The following is a 20,684-nucleotide window of genomic DNA, read 5'->3' on the forward strand; positions in this document are numbered from 1 at the left end:
AATCTTAAAATGCTCACTAATTCTGGGAAAAACCCAATAGAGTGATGAACAGATGAGTGAAAAAATATTGATCACCCAATGAAAAATGTAATAACCCAGTTAGAGTAGAAAGCCTAGAGTAAAAACTCAATTGCTCAAAATGTTATCTGGAGCTCTGATATCTTTTTTCACAAGCTGAAATATATACAGCATGTTTTAGAGATATAGAATGCCAGTGAACACTGTTCAGGACAGTTAATGAATGAGTTGCTGACTGCCCTGTTGTAGAACCTGGGTAACCAGATGGAGTACATACTGGCCAAAGAGCACAGCGACAGACTGGACATCATCAACGACGTCAAGGACGAGGGACGCAGGAAGGAGCTCAGGACGGAGGACGATGAGGAGGACTTCCTTGATGAAGGTAGGGGAATCTTGTCAGATGGATCCAGCATGTTTAACCTTGGGGGTTATGGTGGAAGGGTTCAATAGTATACACCAGTGTCTCAATGACAAGAAGGTATATTATAAAATAAGAAAACATCAACATGCCTTGTAGTGCAACAATTCAGTGTGTCACGGAATAAAAGGTAGTTTGATGAAATTGTGTGAAAGAAAAACCTTGTGCAGCATGGACTAGCTGGAGTCATGCCATGTAAAATTGAACAACTTCTCATCACCTGCCCCTACCCCTGAACACAATATGTAAGGTTGCAGGCTCGATTCACGTCATGGAATTTTCATTTTAAAAAAAGATTGGGATTTTTAATCAATCATCAAGCACAATTGTGTTCATATCAAGAGGCAAGTTTATAAAACGTTAATTGTAAAACCTTGGTATTACAATTTAAATGTAAAACCTCAGAGCAGATTTAGAACCCATTTCAAAACCTGGGTTTGGAAGATGAACCGGTTTCTAGGTTTACCTGAGGTTGTGAGGAACCTAATTTAGGATTATACAGTGATAGGTTTATAAGGATTTTTATAACATGCTTTTTGTAACTTCATGTATAATGTGTTGTTTTCTGCCCACAGCGTCTGTGAACAGTTCTGGGACTGAGTGTCCATACGCTCTGAAGATGCTGGGCTGTCTGGTCCTGATGGAGATCACCACCTTCCTGAGGGAGACGTTCCAGTACCTGCCTCGCTCCCGCAGCCAGAAGCGAGATCACATCTGGGAGAAGACAGTCACGTCACGGCGTTTCAGCAGCATCGTCAGCAGCCCAGGACACTCCGACAAGAGCTCCGAGTCCAATGTTGCTGATCTTCCACAGAGCACAGGTACATGGACACAAAGGCAATCAGAGAAGAGCTCTGAGTCCAATGTTACTGATCTGCCACAAAGCACAGGTAAGTGGACACTCAGACACTCAGACAAGAGCCCCGAGTCCAATGTTGCTGATGTTCCACAGAGCACAGGTACATGGACACAAAGACAATCAGAGAAAAGCTCCGAGTCCAATGTTACTGATCTGCCACAAAGCACAGGTACATGGACACTCAGACACTCAGACAAGAGCTTTGAGTCCAATGTTGCTGATCTGCCACAGAGCACAGGTAAGTGGACACTCAGACACTCAGACAAGAGCTCCGAGTCCAATGTTGCTGATCTGCCACAAGGCACAGGTACATGGACACTCAGACACTCAGACAAGTGCTCCCAGTCCAATGTTGCTGATCTGCCACAGAGCACAGGTAAGTGGACACTCAGACACTCAGACAAGAGCTCTGAGTCCATTGCTGCTGATCTTCCACAGAGCTCAGGTAATTGGACACTCAGACACTCAGACAAGAGCTCCCAGTCCAATGTTGCTGATCTGCCACAGAGCACAGGTAAGTGGACACTCAGACACTCAGACAAGAGCTCTGAGTCCATTGCTGCTGATCTTCCACAGAGCTCAGGTAATTGGACACTCAGACACTCAGACAAGAGCTCCGAGTCCAATGTTGCTGATCTTCCACAGATCACAGGTACATAGTAGGGCTGGGACGGGTAACTCGGGTACTCGGGTCGGTAGGGTACTAAGTAGGACCCGGATACCCACAGGACTACCCAGACCCGTGGTTAGTCATGTGATGTACTGTTTAATGATTAAAAATATCCAGAACTCTATGGTTACAGTACAAGTCAATAATGTTCGCATTTCTTTCTGACTAAGCACCATTGCTTCTGACTTTAATAGGTTTGAATAAAAATAACACTTCAGTCAACTTCAGTGTATGCATGACCAGATAGTTTTATACATATATTTAAATACATTTTACCAGGGCTACACTCAAACTATTTCCAATCGGACATTTTGTTCCAAACACTTGAGACCTGTAGCGGGTACCCAGGTAGGGTCGGGTAATTGTGGGTTGGGTACCTGGGTAGTACATTTGGACTCATACCGGCCCTAGTACATGGACACTCCTAATAAAACAAGAGCTTTTGATAAGACATTGCTGATATGCCACAGAGCACAGATTGCTGAAGGACATTTCAAGATCTCGGAGCTTGTCTGACTCCCAGTGTTTGATTGTTCTCAAGGCTTATGATGAAAACGACATCCTTCAAAAGGTCAGGTTTTATTTTGTAAAAATGTTCCGAATGAATGAACAGTTCAGACCTACCTGTTCTCCCTGCACAGGTCCTGTCGGAAGTCCTGGAGATCGCAAGATCAGCTTCGCTGTGCTGACAGAGAGGTCCGACTCCTTCCACAGTAGCACGACGTCCATCTCCGTCCTGGGCAGTCTAGACACCGGGGACGAGAAGAAGGACAGAGGTGAGATCATGCTACATGCTGGATCCTGGAGTAAGGTCTAACCATTATATAGTCTCTGGAGTGGGAGAGGGGGACTGGAGGGGGGAGTTTTGCTGGAGACTATTGCTTCACTGCTAGACACAAGATAGAAGTTTGTTCACTTTTTTTCAGGACAACCAGCATGTTCAGTGAACAAGTTCTCTTTTTCTTCAGCATATAATGTGGGGGGATATAGTTGACACCTCGTCTGTCTGTCCGTCCATCTGTCTGTCTGTCCAGCAGATATGTCCTGAAGTGGTGCCTTTTGCTTTTTGCGGTGTGTTTGTTCGGACCATATCCAGGTTGTCAACTGGTGCCTTTAGCTATTTAGGGAATTTTAGAATTGATATTTTTTCTGTTTCCATGGCAACAAGTTTGATTTTGACTGTTCATAGTGGTGTATGTACCTGACATAGAAATACTAAGTTCCGAATCCCAATCCCATGGTATTGTTTTGATAGCTCAAAAAGTACTCTTTTTATACCAAGACGATCAGATAGAAATTCTCATCCAGTTGTTTGTTCGAATTTGTGGGGGCCAGGGGGATTTTTCATCTTCTGATGACTCTTGTTTTATGAAATATTCCAGACACCATCCCTAGTCCTGGGTTTCACCGAAGTGGTGAACGTCTGAGACCTGCATCACTTCAGGCTTTCCTCCCACATTAAGCTGACTCACTGTGATCTAACTGAAAAACTGTTGAACACAATAACCAATTCTTTAGCACACCTTATTCAGGAATTTGTTTGACGTGACAGAGTTTCAATGGAATGTGTAATTCCAGGTAGGAGATTGGCCCAGGGTCGTCAGAAGCTGCTGCGCCACTTCCGTCGGGGTTCGGGGCAGCACAACGCCAGCTTCCGCCACAACCGCAGCTTCAAGCTGAAGCGAGCGGAGGGCGGAGGGGGGAGTGAGTATACTGATACCTTATCTTGATGTAAAACACCAACGGAGAGCCAGGCTTGGAAGATGCTTAAATATCCTGGCATAGTTGTTTAGAAATAATTCTAGATACAGGATGTAGTTTAACAGAGATGAGATAGGTGATAATTGGTAGATTCTGTTACACTGGGTAGTTCTCACATTTGCTGTAATTATTCTTTGAATGCAAATGGAAAAAAGATTTTGGGCCTGTTCGTCAAATTGAAAGTTCATTACAAGAGCATGTTTGTGATTCTAAAACTGTTTGAGTTACCCCCCTTAGATATGCCAGGATCAGCTGATTGTGGGTAAAGCCATGATTATAATGCTTGGTTTGTGAGCATGGTACCTGTCCTTGTAGGTTTCACATAAATGATAAATGTTTGTATATCAATTTTAAAAAATGAGGTTTATTATTTTTTAAGGTTGAAAAAACCCAACCAAATTTGAAATGAATTGGTAAATTTAAATAGTAATGTTTGCATTTGTAGAACAATTACAGCAGTTAAAACAAGAGCCAAATTTGGCCTCTTTGTCCATTATTTGTATCAAATACAGTAGAACCTCGTTAACCCAGACCTAGATTCACATTGCACCTAAATAATCAGGAAACGTCACTAATCTGGACACCTTGTTTCTGAATAGCTACATTATCAAACTGAGCCCAGTATCCAAAACTTTCCATCCTCATCTTTTGCAGCAGATATTTCTTCATACATATTGTCATAAACTAAGCTAACAAGACTTACTCTTGTCTCTTGTTTAACGTCTTCTTGTTAATTGTAGCTTTTCTGCATTTTGACTGTAAATCTGGGCCTGTTTCATGAAGTATCTTAGAGTTACGACATCCATCAACCTTTATCATACCTCCATATCCGAATGATGAGATCTGATTGGTCCACGTGATCTTGATAAAATACTGTTTATCCCGCCTTGGAGGGAAATAAATTTCTCAGCAGGGGAATAAATCTTTTATACCCCACCACGAGCAATTCAGGCTACACGTGGATATCTTTGATTCAGAATAAATCCCCTTTACCCCGCTTCAAAGCAAAAAGCTGCACTCTTTTTCTAGGTCAATGGAAGTCACAGGACATGGTGCAAGCTAACCTCAGCTCAATCGAACAGCTGTTTTCTTTCAATTTTGAATTTGTTTGAATTATTTTACATATTTCATATTAAAACACGTCGGTAAGATAATTTGTGCAGCAGGATGACGATGCCTCCGGCTCGTGGTATAAAATCTAACGCTGGATGCATAAAACCCCATGTACCCCTTGTGGTCCTGCTACAACTTATAATGTAAAAGTGTGGTACTACCGTAGCGCTAAGATAGCTTTGTGAAATGTGGCCCTGATGATTGTTATGGAAAATTGAGTGTGTGGATTAGCGAGGTTCCAGTGTAAATGAATAACTCTGTGGTTAGGCATGAAGCAGACAAGCAGTATCAACCACAGCTTCAAGCTGAAGAGACCCGAGGCCGACTTCGAGAGTAAGTGTTCCACTTTCACACTCATACCATCGTATTAACACTTGGTTTGCTTCTTCATTTGTAGCGTGGTCCTCTTTTAGAGACCATTTCTGAATAACTTTTGTAGGATTTTTTTGCATCTTCCAAATCCAAGGTTTTGATTTGAAGCATTAAAGGTAAGCGCTTTGACATACATGTTTTGTATTAAGAAGAATTTAACCATTGCTTGCATGTTACTTTTGTTAATCATTTTGGAAGAAATTTTCTTTTATTCATATGCAGTTTCTTTGCTGTTTGCTACTGCTGTAAGGTCACTCATCATCATCTTGTACAGAGATAGAACTTAAACTTGGAAATCTGCGGGTCCAAATAGACAAAGCCTGAAGCGAAATAGAAATGAACTTGTACTTTTACCATTGGATCTGCTGATTTCTTTGATCAGATTTCTTAAAACTTGTCTTAAAGCTGGATTCACACGGCCATTTATATTATGGGATGCATAACAAATTGCGATTTCTGGGACATTCTGTATGCAAAGTTGCTTCCAAGTACGGTGAATGTGATGCTGACTGGAACAAAGGCAATGGTGTAATCTTACAAAAGGAAATAGTGTAATCTTAAAAAAGGAAATAGTGTACTCTTAAAAAAGGAAATAGTGTAATCTTAAAAAAGGAAATAGTGTAATCTTAAAAAAGGAAATAGGTGATTTCACAAAGAAAATACTGTAACTTAAAACATGTTCATATAATCCATGACATAAGGAAGAGAAGTTATGGATGTCAAATTCTTTATTATGAGGAACACAACGTTATGGAATTTAAGCTTACTCCTTCTAACAGAGGAGTAAGCCTATACTCTGAAACGTGGTGTTGACATCAATAAATTCTCTACCTCATGTGTATCACTTCTAAATGCCTTTCAAAGACTTAATCTATGACATTTACCTGGTAATAGTTATTATGCAAAAAAACCAAACATACATACACAGATCCATACATATGTGAAAAAATAAGTGATGTGTTAAAAATAGGTGCATCATCTTTTCAATGCATAGGAATGTATCACATCCTTTCAGTGTGTTTGGTGGTGTAGGAAACTCATGATGCTAATGTGTTTTCTTTACAATGTTTTGTTACGGAATGCGTGAAGTTATTTTAAACTATGGTCTTTGCATGAATCCAGCCTCAACAAGAAAAGAGTAGCCAATTTTGTTTTTTGTTTTATGATAATATTAAAATAACAAATTATACTAACTATGAGTCAATTGCATTTGATTGGCAAGGAGGAATAACATCTAACTTGAGCAGCTGGCTACAGTTTGGTTCTACCTCTGTGTACAAACACTATTTCTGTTTACTGATATCAATACCAACCAACTCCCATGTACCTGTGTGTCTACTGACTGCCTCATGTACCTGTGTGTCTACTGACTGCCACACGTAGCTGTGTGTCTACTGACTGCCACGTGTAGCTTTGTGTCTACTGACTGCCACGTGTACCTGTGTGTCTACTGACTGCCACACGTAGCTGTGTGTCTACTGACTGCCACACGTAGCTATGTGTCTACTGACTGCCACGTGTAGCTTTGTGTCTACTGACTGCCACGTGTACCTGTGTGTCTACTGACTGTCACGTGTACCTGTGTGTCTACTGACTGCCACATGTACCTGTGTGTCTACTGACTGCCACATGTAGCTGTGTGTCTACTGACTGCCACATGTAGCTGTGTGTCTACTGACTGCCACATGTAGCGGTATGTCTACTGACTGCCACAAGTAGCTGTGTGTCTACTGACTGCCACATGTAGCGGTATGTCTACTGCAGCCACATGTAGCTGTGTGTCTACTGACTGCCTCATGTACCTGTGTGTCTACTGACTGTCACATGTACCTGTGTGTCTACTGACTGCCTCATGTAGCTGTGTGTCTACTGACTGCCTCATGTACCTGTGTGTCTACTGACTGCCACATATACCTGTGTGTCTACTGACTGCCACATATACCTGTGTGTCTACTGACTGCCACATGTAGCGCTGTGTCTACTGACTGCCACATGTACCTGTGTGTCTACTGACTGCCACATGTACCTGTGTGTCTACTGACTGCCTCATGTACCTGTGTGTCTACTGACTGCCACATGTAGCGCTGTGTCTACTGACTGCCTCATGTACCTGTGTGTCTACTGACTGCCACATGTACCTGTGTGTCTACTGACTGCCTCATGTACCTGTGTGTCTACTGACTGCCTCATGTACCTGTGTGTCTACTGACTGCCAGATGTACCTGTGTGTCTACTGACTGCCTCATGTACCTGTGTGTCTACTGACTGCCTCATGTACCTGTGTGTCTACTGACTGCCTCATATACCTGTGTGTCTACTGACTGCCACATGTACCTGTGTGTCTACTGACTGCCACATATACCTGTGTGTCTACTGACTGCCTCATGTACCTGTGTGTCTACTGACTGCCACATATACCTGTGTGTCTACTGACTGCCTCATGTACCTGTGTGTCTACTGACTGCCACATATACCTGTGTGTCTACTGACTGCCACATGTACCTGTGTGTCTACTGACTGCCACATGTAGCTGTGTGTCTACTGACTGCCACATGTACCTGTGTGTCTACTGACTGCCACATGTACCTGTGTGTCTACTGACTGCCACATATACCTGTGTGTCTACTGACTGCCACATGTAGCTGTGTGTCTACTGACTGCCACATATACCTGTGTGTCTACTGACTGCCACATGTACCTGTGTGTCTACTGACTGCCACATGTAGCTGTGTGTCTACTGACTGCCACATGTACCTGTGTGTCTACTGACTGCCTCATGTACCTGTGTGTCTACTGACTGCCACATGTACCTGTGTGTCTACTGACTGCCTCATGTACCTGTGTGTCTACTGACTGCCTCATGTACCTGTGTGTCTACTGACTGCCTCATGTACCTGTGTGTCTACTGACTGCCACATGTACCTGTGTGTCTACTGACTGCCTCATGTACCTGTGTGTCTACTGACTGCCACATGTACCTGTGTGTCTACTGACTGCCTCATGTACCTGTGTGTCTACTGACTGCCTCATGTACCTGTGTGTCTACTGACTGTCACATGTACCTGTGTGTCTACTGACTGCCACGTGTAGCTGTGTGTCTACTGACTGCCACATGTAGCTGTGTGTCTACTGACTGCCACATGTACCTGTGTGTCTACAGACTGCCTCATGTACCTGTGTGTCTACTGACTGTCACATGTACCTGTGTGTCTACTGACTGCCACGTGTAGCTGTGTGTCTACTGACTGCCACATGTAGCTGTGTGTCTACTGACTGCCACATGTACCTGTGTGTCTACAGACTGCCACATGTAGCGCTGTGTCTACTGACTGCCACATGTAGCGCTGTGTCTACTGACTGCCACATGTAGCTGTATGTCTACTGACTGCCACATGTAGCGCTGTGTCTACTGACTGCCAGATGTAGCTGTGTGTCTACTGACTGCCACATGTACCTATGTGTCTACTGACTGCCTCATGTACCTGTGCCACGTGTGTTCCAGGCATAAAGCACGCAGGCAGTATCCGGTCCCGCAAGGTGAGCAGCCAGTCCCTGCAGTCGGAGGCCAAGTTTGTGGAGGAGGATCCAGGTGTTGAGGACACTGAGTCGGTGACCATGCTGAGTGACGACACCCAGGAGAGCCCCGTGGAGAAGGATGAGGAGGCGGAGGATGAGAAACTCTGCTCCAACTTCCCCTGGATCAAGGTGGGGAAGAGAGGGGTCTATGGAGTGAGTGAGTGAGTGAGTTGGGTTTAGTGCTGCTTTGACAGTACTTTTGTCATGAGATGCTGACAAACCAGGGATCATCAGCAGGGTTGTGGGATTTGAATAACAGAGCAGTGGATCCTGTCAGATAAGGGAGACAACTCTGCACAGTTGACAACTCGGGAATGGGCCCATCACTGCCTGCCAGTGGTACATATGTGTGTACGATTATCTGCAGTGTGTCTGCAATATATGAGTATATGTCCGAAGTATGCAGTATCTGCAGCGTGTCTGCAATAAATCTGAGTATTTGCTGTATATCATTACATGCAGTGTGTCTGCAATAAATCTGCATGTCAGCTGTATGTGTATGCAGTGTGTCTGTAGCAAGTCTGCAGTAAATCTACCGTGTCTGTGGCAAGTCTGCAGTAAATCTGTAGTGTGTCTGTAGCAAGTCTGCAACATTTGCACTATGTCTGTATCAAGGCTCCAATAGGTCTGCAGTGTGTCTGTATCAAGTCTGTAGTAAATCTGCAATGTGTCTGTATCAAGTCAGCAGAGATCTGCAATGTGCCTGTATCAAGTCTGCAGTAAATCTGCGGTGTGTCTTTATCATGTCTGCAGTAAGCCTTCAGTGAGTCTGTATCATGTCTGCAGAGATCTGCAATGTGCCTGTATCAAGTCTGCAGTAAATCTGCAGTGTGTCTTTATCATGTCTGCAGTAAGCCTTCAGTGAGTCTGTATCATGTCTGCAGATATCTGCAGTGTGTATGTATCAAGTCTGCAGTAAATCTACAGGTGTCTGTGTCAAGTCTGCAATAAATCTGCAGTGTATCTGTATGAAGTCTGCAGAGATCTGCAGTGTGTATGTATCAAGTCTTCAGTAAATCTACAGTGTGTCTGTATCAAGTCAGCAGTAAATCCGCAGTGTGTATGTATCAAGTCAGCAGTAAATCTACAGTGTGTCTGTGTCAAGTCTACAATAAACCTCCAGTGTGTCTGCTTTCTGTCCAGGTTGTGGTCCAGCTTGCCAACCTCTCCAACTTCATCTGCACCCACCAGAACTACTGCCACCCCAACTGCTACGAACGCCAACGACGAAGCTGCTCACGTCTCATAACATCACTGAGGAAGGTATACCATTCCACAGAGGAGGACGAGAAACTGGACGCTCTGAAACCTGACCTGAAGAAGGACAACCTCCGCGAGAAGCTCAAGAGAAGGGTACGTCTACTGCGTTTGTTTGTTTTGCTTTTTTGTTTGTTAGTTATTAAACACAATATCCAGCTATATATCGGTAGCCAGTAAATGTCTGAGTCTTGACCATACAATCCATGTTAAAGTATGGGAGTAACGACTGTCTAAGAACGTTTTGTAAAATGGGCCCAGTGTTGTAGTCTGTTTTGCACTCTTTGGATGATGTCATGTTCTGTGCAGACTTTGCCCTTTTTTTAACTCCAAACAATGGTAATAATTTCACATTAAATAAATCCGGTTTCCATATTTCTTATTATGTCATATGAACAATTTACATATATCTGGAGTCTGTATTTCAATATTAACAGCATTGACATCATAGTTTCGCTGTGTTGATTTCTGGGTATCAAAAACCATTCTTCCAAATTTACGCTGGTCTGCTAGCCTGAGACTACTGCATTGTGCTGAGGACAGGCATAATCCAATGATGGTAGTCCTCATTGACTCGTAGCATTTGAGTGCTATAATCCTGAACCAGTTCTCATGTTTCAGTTTTGCTATAAATTGGGCCTGAATACCTCTTCAGAAAACCCGATTCAGCATCCAAAGAGTTAGATAGGTTTCTGTTGTCTTTGAAGGAGTCCATTTTTCAACTGACCTCCCCGACACGGCGCCGAGAGAGCACCCCGCTCCTGGAAAAGATCAAGACGGACGTCTCCATGACCAAACTGAAGCTCAACTCCACGTGGAAGAAAGACGACAAGCCCAAGGAGGTCAAAGAGGAAGCCCCGGTTGTCAAGTACTTGACTTCACAGGTGGGGCAGTAATGTATTTAACAGATACCACATTGTATAGATGTATTGGTTAGCAACAGTGAACTTTGAGGTTTGACATGTCTTACTTGATATCTGTAGATCTGAATTATTTATCATGACTTGGTGGCAACAACTGCAGTAATTTTGATATAACTGTAAACAAAGTTTATAACGAACACGCTTATAGCAAATATAATGAACATACTTTTTATTCCTGGCCATTTGCTGTATATATGCTGTATGTATGCTGTATATTTGCTGTATGTATGCTGTATGTATGCTGTATATATGCTGTATGTATGCTGTATGTATGCTGTATGAATGCTGTATATATGCTGTATGTATGCTGTATATATGCTGTATGTATGCTGTATATATATGCTGTATGTATGCTGTATGAATGCTGTGTATATGCTGTATATTTGCTGTATATATGCTGTATATATGCTGTATGAATGCTGTATATATGCTGTATGTATGCTGTATATATGCTGTATGTATGCTGTATGTATGCTGTATGAATGCTGTATATATGCTGTATATATGCTGTATGTATGCTGTATATATGCTGTATGTATGCTGTATATATGCTGTATGTATGCTGTATGTGTGCTGTATATATGCTGTATATATGCTGTATATTTGCTGTATATTTGCTGTATGTATGCTGTATGTATGCTGTATATTTGCTGTATGTATGCTGTATGTATGCTGTATATTTGCTGTATGTATGCTGTATGTATGCTGTATATATGCTGTATGTATGCTGTATATATGCTGTATGTATGCTGTATGTGTGCTGTATATATGCTGTATATATGCTGTATATATGCTGTATATTTGCTGTATGTATGCTGTATGTATGCTGTATATTTGCTGTATGTATGCTGTATGTATGCTGTATATTTGCTGTATGTATGCTGTATGTATGCTGTATATATGCTGTATGTATGCTGTATGTATGCTGTATGAATGCTGTATATTTGCTGTATGTAGGCTGTATATATGCTGTATGTATGCTGTATATATGCTGTATGTATGCTGTATGTATGCTGTATATATGCTGTATGTATGCTGTATATATGCTGTATATATGCTGTATGTATGCTGTATATATGCTGTATATGTGCTGTATATATGCTGTATATATGCTTACAATCAACTTTGGTCATAGTAACTAAAATTTGTGATCCCTTCGAGTTTATGACCATAGTATACTGAATTTGATGTTTAATTGATTTGATGAATATGACGTGTTCATGGCTTTCTTCCAAATGTAGGACATCTTATTAAGTCAAGAAATTTAGCACATGATGGAGATGTGTCATTTATGATAAGTTATGAACAACAGGTCCACATCGAACATGTCAAAGAGCAGAATAAAGACGTTTAAACAAATCTTTAAATATTTTATTCAAAGTAATAAATAAAATCAACAAAAATATATCTAAAAGTAATCAAACTTACATCTAAGTTATTATTTCCATCTCTTCGTGTGATCGCGTGTAATGTAAGTCAAATGACATAGATCTCGGCTTTCGTTGCCTTGAATTCTTGGTTCGGACACGATGTTTAATGCAAAAATATATGCATGAAAAATCTTTGTCACAGCTCGTAACCTAGCATGATACATTCACGAAGTTCCATATTTTTAACATATATCTTCATTTCCTGCTTAAAACATTCAGAAGAACACGATTTAACAAAAATGTTACGTCAACTTCTGAAATTTATCAAACAGGAGCTTGGTAACACAGCTATAATTTGATTGGCTGCCTTAGGTAACGTGCTCAAAATTGACCAATCACGAACCTTGTAGCAGATTTCCGCAAGAAAGTGTCACTAGAAACCAATTTTAATCCAATGAAATCGCTTGTTATCACTACGGAAAAAAAAAACAGGCGATGTTCCGAGCGTGTAGATGAAGGAATAAGCTTTCCAGCGATGTGTCATATGCCATTCTTCAACGAACGTGTTATTCATACGAAGCCTCGAAAACGGGGGTATTTCTTCACGTTACTGAGCGGACAGCCGCTGTTATCGGGAAATGGGTGATGACAGATACTATATGTAATTCTTTTAAAATGATTTCCAATTACGTAAACAATAAAAAAAAAACAGAAATAGGTAAATGGATTTTATGAAATCTTATATTTGCCGAAAATCGTCAAGTAAATCTGGATGTTAACAACGTGTTAGCTCACATTTTTTTATTTACAATGAACTTAATTAAGTTGTAAATGCATTATTTTAAATAATGTGAAAAACATAACTTTCATATTTATAAACCATAGGATCAGACCTTTCAAATGATGTATAACATGTAGTAGCAAATATATTTTACAAGCAGATATTTTCTCTGATAAATGTTGGCTTCATCTATCACACAAGAGTCTCTGGGATCTCAGTGTCCCAGCAGTAAACACTTCTGGTTGACTGGTGTTGAAAGAATTAAGAAAAATTGTGTCATTGCCTGAACATAAAATTTTCATAAGGAAATGTGATTTTGCTTCAAGGCTGATTGTTAATATGGTTTTTAAATTTTGTTGATTTTGATTGCTTGTGAAGAAAGCACTGTTTATGTGACATTATAATTATAATAACAATTGTTACAACAAATTGAAGATGACATCTTGTCACAGAAGATATTATGTGATTTTGAACCATAGGTGAACTTAGTGTCTCCTCATGTGATTGTCATTATTATGAACAACTTATTCATTATTTGTAAATGTGGATTAGTAAACCTATGAATATATGTTAAAAACGTAATTGTGATGGCTGGTAATTGCATTGATTACAAAAAGTGGTGTAGAGCTTGACCCCCTCCTTCCCTCAGGCTCAACGACTGACGCAGTGCCCAATGGCTATCCTGACCAAGGCTGCTCCTATTCTGCGAGTGGAACACTTCATCGACATCATGCCTGTAGCGTGGGAACTGCTGCTTGAGTCTGACCAGGAACTAGCTGCAGCTGCAGGTGAGTGGAACACTTCATTGACATCATGCCTGTAGTGTGGGAGCTGCTCCTTGAGTCTGACCAGGAACTAGCTGCAGCTGCAGGTGAGTGGAACACTTCATTGACATCATGCCTGTAGCGTGGGAGCTGCTGTTTGAGTCTGACCAGGAACTAGCTGCAGCTGCAGGTGAGTGGAACACTTCATTGACATCATGCCTGTAGTGTGAGAGTTGCTCCTTGAGTCTGACCAGGAACTAGATGCAGCTGCAGGTGAGTTGAACACTTCATTGACATCATGCCTGTAGTGTGGGAGTTGCTCCTTGAGTCTGACCAGGAACTAGCTGCAGCTGCAGGTGAGTTGAACACTTCATTGACATCATGCCTGTAGTGTGGGAGTTGCTCCTTGAGTCTGACCAGGAACTAGCAGCAGCTGCAGGTGAGTGGAACACTTCATTGACATCATGCCTGTAGTGTGGGAGCTGCTGCTTGAGTCTGACCAGGAACTAGCTGCAGCTGCAGGTGAGTGGAACACTTCATTGACATCAAGTCTGTAGTGTGGGAGCTGCTCCTTGAGTCTGACCAGGAACTAGCTGCAGGTGAGTGGAACACTTCATTGACATTATGCCTGTAGTGTGGGAGTTGCTCCTTGAGTCTGACCAGGAACTAGCTTCAGGTGAGTGGAACACTTCATTGACATTATGCCTGTAGTGTGGGAGCTGCACCTTGAGTCTGACCAGGAACTAGCTGCAGCTGCAGGTGAGTGGAACACTTCATTGACATCATGCCTGTAGTGTGGGAGCTGCTCCTTGAGTCTGACCAGGAACTAGCTGCAGGTGAGTGGAACACTTCATTGACATCAAGCCTGTAGTGTGGGAGCTGCTCCTTGAGTCTGACCAGGAACTAGCTGCAGCTGCAGGTGAGTGGAACACTTCATTGACATCATGCCTGTAGTGTGGGAGTTGTTCCTTGAGTCTGACCAGGAACTAGCTGCAGGTGAGTGGAACACTTCATTGACATCATGCCTGTAGTGTGGGAGCTGCTCCTTGAGTCTGACCAGGAACTAGCTGCAGGTGAGTGGAACACTTCATTGACATCATGCCTGTAGTGTGGGAGTTGCTCCTTGAGTCTGACCAGGAACTAGCTTCAGGTGAGTGGAACACTTCATTGACATTATGCCTGTAGTGTGGGAGCTGCACCTTGAGTCTGACCAGGAACTAGCTTCAGGTGAGTGGAACACTTCATTGACATTATGCCTGTAGTGTGGGAGCTGCACCTTGAGTCTGACCAGGAACTAGCTGCAGCTGCAGGTGAGTGGAACACTTCATTGACATCATGCCTGTAGTGTGGGAGCTGCTCCTTGAGTCTGACCAGGAACTAGCTGCAGGTGAGTGGAACACTTCATTGACATCATGCCTGTAGCCTGGGAGCTGCTCCTTGAGTCTGACCAGGAACTAGCTGCAGCTGCAGGTGAGTGGAACACTTCATTGACATCAAGTCTGTAGTGTGGGAGCTGCTCCTTGAGTCTGACCAGGAACTAGCTGCAGGTGAGTGGAACACTTCATTGACATCATGCCTGTAGTGTGGGAGTTGCTCCTTGAGTCTGACCAGGAACTAGCTTCAGGTGAGTGGAACACTTCATTGACATTATGCCTGTAGTGTGGGAGCTGCACCTTGAGTCTGACCAGGAACTAGCTGCAGCTGCAGGTGAGTGGAACACTTCATTGACATCATGCCTGTAGTGTGGGAGCTGCTCCTTGAGTCTGACCAGGAACTAGCTGCAGGTGAGTGGAACACTTCATTGACATCATGCCTGTAGCCTGGGAGCTGCTCCTTGAGTCTGACCAGGAACTAGCTGCAGCTGCAGGTGAGTGGAACACTTCATTGACATCAAGTCTGTAGTGTGGGAGCTGCTCCTTGAGTCTGACCAGGAACTAGCTGCAGGTGAGTGGAACACTTCATTGACATCATGCCTGTAGTGTGGGAGTTGCTCCTTAAGTCTGACCAGGAACTAGCTTCAGGTGAGTGGAACACTTCATTGACATTATGCCTGTAGTGTGGGAGCTGCACCTTGAGTCTGACCAGGAACTAGCTGCAGCTGCAGGTGAGTGGAACACTTCATTGACATCATGCCTGTAGTGTGGGAGCTGCTCCTTGAGTCTGACCAGGAACTAGCTGCAGGTGAGTGGAACACTTCATTGACATCATGCCTGTAGTGTGGGAGCTGCTCCTTGAGTCTGACTAGGAACTAGCTGCAGGTGAGTGGAACACTTCATTGACATCAAGCCTGTAGTGTGGGAGCTGCTCCTTGAGTCTGACCAGGAACTAGCTGCAGCTGCAGGTGAGTGGAACACTTCATTGACATCATGCCTGTAGTGTGGGAGTTGTTCCTTGAGTCTGACCAGGAACTAGCTGCAGGTGAGTGGAACACTTCATTGACATCAAGCCTGTAGTGTGGGAGCTGCTCCTTGAGTCTGACCAGGAACTAGCTGCAGGTGAGTGGAACACTTCATTGACATCAAGCCTGTAGTGTGGGAGCTGCTCCTTGAGTCTGACCAGGAACTAGCTGCAGCTGCAGGTGAGTGGGTCAGAGGGATTACTCAATGCCACAGACATTCTGGGACTGGAGAATAGAAAGGTATGAGATGGTCCAAATCAATTTTTGAAAGGATCTGCTCTCTATGATGTTGTAGATTATATTGTCTGCTTGTGATATTGAATGTTGTCTGATCTTGTTTCAAGCACGGGTTACTGGGGACCTGTCACCTAGTCTTTCCTGGACCCCCATAAAGCAGTAGCTACATGAATCCTTCCTTTTCAAGAGCCTGTTTGCAAATGGACAAGGTTTCAAATTTCTAGACTTGTGATTCATTTGGCGAGTGAACTCTGTCGTGATGAGTGATGATTGCGTTTGTGTTGTAGCCACAGTGTTCCTGCTCTCGTCCGCCAAGTCCCCAGACAAGGCTCGCAACATGATCGTGAAGGAGCTGCAGCATGAAGAGACGGGTCAGAGGATCAACGCTGTACTCAGGTACGTTGAGCTTGTCGAGGCCTTGTTTGTAGTTTAACGCCGCGCCCGGCAATATTCCAGCTATATGACGGCAGTCTGTAAATAATCAAGTGTGGACCAGATAATCCAGTGATTGATATCATGAGCATCGATCCACACAATTGGGATACGATGACATGCATCAACCAAGTCAGCGAGCCTGACCACCCGATCCCGTTAGTCGGCTCTTACAACAGTCATGTGTGCTTGTGTGCATGTGTGTGCTAGTCCAGACTAATGCCACTTTCATTGTGCTAGCCCACTGAGATACCATCCTCAGTTTAACATGGATACACCACTCAGACTCAGTTTACTAACTCTGAGCCAACCAGTGCTTGTTTTATCCCCTTAATGCTTAGCATCAGGCAGGGAAACAACAAGTACCATCTTTTAACATCTTTTGGTATGACACTGCAGGAGATCGAAACCTTCCGCTATTTGGGCATTGTTTTCAAACAATCTGTTTGGATTTAACTTTAATGTTTTTATGTTGCAGGTTTGGTGCTTTATGGAGATACAGGTACCAAGTTTGGCCACGAATGGAAGAGGGCGCCAATAATTTGTTTAAGGTAGGATGTTTGTTAATTAAAATGCTATGTCCACTTGTGAATAGCCTCTGTAGCTCAAGGCTAACGGGATCGGGTGGTCAGGTTAGCTGACTTGGTTGATGCATGTCATCATATCCCAATTAAAGGGATCGATGCTCATGATGTCAATCACTGGATTGTCTGGGCCAGACTCGATAATTTGCAGACCGCCGTCATATAGCTGCAATATTGCTGAGTGGGGCATTAAACAACAAACAAAAACAAACAAACAAACAAACAAATTTCACTGACTTAAAAATCAAAGTATCAAAGTTTGAAAGTTGATTACAGGTTCTGGTTGGAATTTTTACCAGAGATAAACAGAAGAAACTTCTATCATATCCCCTTGTATTTTTAGAATTGTAAGTCTATCCTGAAGTATGGAAGTCTTAGCGCTAAGATTATTTGTGGAATGCATCCCAGCATGATATAGCTGTTATAAACTGGAATACTTAACTGGACTGAAACCTCGCTGTCACTGGCTGACTGATGTGTTTGTAAGCAAGGATTTTATCCTACCTAAATAATATCCCGGGGGAAGTTTTACTCTAGAGTATGGTATAGGATAGGATTAAACACACTGGTATGGGTTCAAATTCACTTGGGAGAATCATCCTGACACCAGAGAATTTCAACCCCGGGATTAAAAATATGGTAGGATGATATTGACTGTTACATGTGCAGGTGCCACCCCCTAGTATTGACTTCACCTTGCCGTCGCCGACCATCGGCCTCCCCAAACTGACGGTGGTCGATCCACCATGGATGCCGCACTTCAAGGCCAAGATAGAAGAAGTTACCCTCAACCTTGAAGACACGGTAATATTAACCCTAATGGTGTTAGTGCTACAGCAATGAAACAGTTACTTTGGCATTACTTGACGGATGACAAAGTAGACACAACTTCTTCATTATTGTAAAGGCGACGTTTCGGTATAGATCCTTATAAGGCTGCTTGACAATGGTATAAGGATCTAGACCGAAACGGCTGCTTGACAACGCATAAGGATCTATACCAAAATGTCGCCTTTACGGTAAATAAAGTTTTTATCCATAAATTGTGTCTACTTTAGTAATAAATTAATCTATCAGTTTGTCAAGACTGATACCCAAAACTTTCTGTGTTCACTAGCCCAAACGTTTCTGGCATCGTGTTTTGTAGAGAATTCATCCCAGGCAGTGTCATACCAAAAGATGTTAAAAGATGGTACTTGTTGTTGCCCTGCCTGGCGCTAGGCATTAAGGGTCTAAAACAAGGACTGGTTGGCTCGGAATCAGTATACTGTGTCTGAGTGTGGTATTCATGTTAAACTGAGGCATGGTATCTCAGTGGGCAAGCACTAATAATCGGCATTACTCTGGACAAGTACAAGCAGACACACACGCACACATCCGTGCATTCATAATGCTATTTAGGTGCAATAATCTTGGACGTGACGTTAAACCCCATTTAATCTCACCTCATCTGATGCGGTGTGTAGTTGTCCATGCACTCCACAACCAACAGACTTGATTCTATATACAGTGAGTGAGTGAGTGAGTATGGTTTTACGCCGCTTTTAGCAATATTCCAGCAATATCACGGCGGGGGACACCAGAAATGGGCTTCACACATTGTACCCATGTCGGGAATCGAACCAGGTTCTTCGGCGTGACGAACGAACGCTTTAACCACTAGGCTACCCGACCGCCCCTCTATATACAGACCTCATGATAAAGTTTAAAATTGCAACTTCAGCATTATACAACCTTCACACTCACCCCCACTAATTTCTATTACAGAAATCACTGGTAACTACGACGACGACAAGACGCAAACAACAGCAAGAAATGATTCGCCGAGCTCTGCAGGCTGAGGAGGAGAGAAAGCGAGTTGGGCGCGAGAACTTCCCCATGACAACGATTCCTGTGTGTCAGTTGGCGGCGTTTGAGCCGGCACTCCACCATGCCTCAGAAGACCACGAAGAAGGTATTCTCTAGACTAGATGTAGGCAGCACACTTGTAGGGCTAGAGGACTGACTGTATTTGTACTTGTTGTCAAAAGTGTTAACACTATTCAAGAAACTTGTCATGCTTATCTTTAGTCTTTCAAAACATTGTTTTCTATATTGTTCCAAATTCATGTATTATGTGCTTTGCAACAAGAAAATAAGTTTATGGTTGGTAAATATATTTTGAAAAAGTATTTTGTAAACATGCTTTCTTGGACTATTTCATTCCTACAGAATATTTTTCACCTTTTTGTGTTATTATTTACTAATTCTATTAACTGCTGAACTGTTACATCAAGTTTCAGTATTATGAAAAGCTATGAAAGAAGTACTTTGAAAAACTGAAAAAAGTACAATGTACTATTAAAAAAAACTATGCAAAAAGTACTTTGAAAAACTGAAAAAAGTACAATGTACTACGAAAAACTATGGAAAAGAGTACTATTTGCTGTTAAAAGATGAAAAAGGACTATGTTCTATGAAAAGATAAAGGTTCTCTTCCTACAGTGAAGAAAAGGGTGATTCAGGTGTTTAAGAAAAAATTTGAGAGGAAGTGTTTTTGCATAATGTTAACAGGTTTGACAGCAGTATTCCTAGTTTGACTGACATTGTTGTATAATCCAGTATTCCTTTCAGACAAGAGAATCCTGAGCATGAAATAAAACACCTGGCCCAACCCTCCCCATTCAAGTTGCTTGTTACGTTAAATATAAATTAGTTGAAAAGTTTATAAATTCAAGTTTTCTAAAAAATACAATATCAGTTCACATCAAAAGTCAGACCGACAGCTTCAATTTCAAATTCCCCCACCTTCTCTGCGCTAGTGCATTGCTCCTTCACTGTTGTTAGTGTGGGCAAGCTGAAAGTGTGTGCCTGGAATACGTAACCATGACGATCTGTACTCCTGGGATTGAATCTTGAAGTGTCCTGTTATTCCAGTTTTCCATTGGCACAACTTTATAGAACTTGTTTGATTACTGTGATCAATAGCAGGGTTGAATATTTACAAACCTCATTTTGAATCTGGGCAGTAGGGTAACAAAGAGGTGAAATTAATCTGTGTGGTTTCATGCCACTGTGAACAGTATTTCAGTTATGTCATTTCATCCTAGTGATAAGTGGGTCCATATGTCATTCTAAAGACCTGGGTTTTATTCCCCACAGGGTACAA

At 42.5% G+C, this 20,684-nt stretch overlaps 1 protein-coding gene across 1 annotated transcript in view; it reads left to right on the plus strand.

The window, feature by feature from the left end:
• Window positions 1–20,684, plus strand: part of LOC139459877 (protein unc-80 homolog) — a 112,246-nt gene that overhangs the window by 28,807 nt on the left and 62,755 nt on the right. Inside the window, exons 12-23 of the mRNA XM_071241591.1 lie at window positions 268–403; window positions 1,015–1,260; window positions 2,610–2,744; window positions 3,547–3,672; window positions 8,717–8,919; window positions 9,934–10,143; window positions 10,755–10,931; window positions 13,771–13,909; window positions 16,808–16,916; window positions 17,431–17,503; window positions 18,206–18,340; window positions 19,304–19,490. Of these exons, the coding sequence (XP_071097692.1) occupies window positions 268–403; window positions 1,015–1,260; window positions 2,610–2,744; window positions 3,547–3,672; window positions 8,717–8,919; window positions 9,934–10,143; window positions 10,755–10,931; window positions 13,771–13,909; window positions 16,808–16,916; window positions 17,431–17,503; window positions 18,206–18,340; window positions 19,304–19,490 (1,876 nt within the window). The remainder of the gene's footprint in view (window positions 1–267; window positions 404–1,014; window positions 1,261–2,609; window positions 2,745–3,546; window positions 3,673–8,716; window positions 8,920–9,933; window positions 10,144–10,754; window positions 10,932–13,770; window positions 13,910–16,807; window positions 16,917–17,430; window positions 17,504–18,205; window positions 18,341–19,303; window positions 19,491–20,684) is intronic.

This window comes from Haliotis cracherodii, unplaced genomic scaffold (assembly GCF_022045235.1).
Source record: "Haliotis cracherodii isolate W230 unplaced genomic scaffold, xgHalCrac1.p SCAF_13, whole genome shotgun sequence".
Classification (NCBI taxonomy): domain Eukaryota; kingdom Metazoa; phylum Mollusca; class Gastropoda; order Lepetellida; family Haliotidae; genus Haliotis; species Haliotis cracherodii.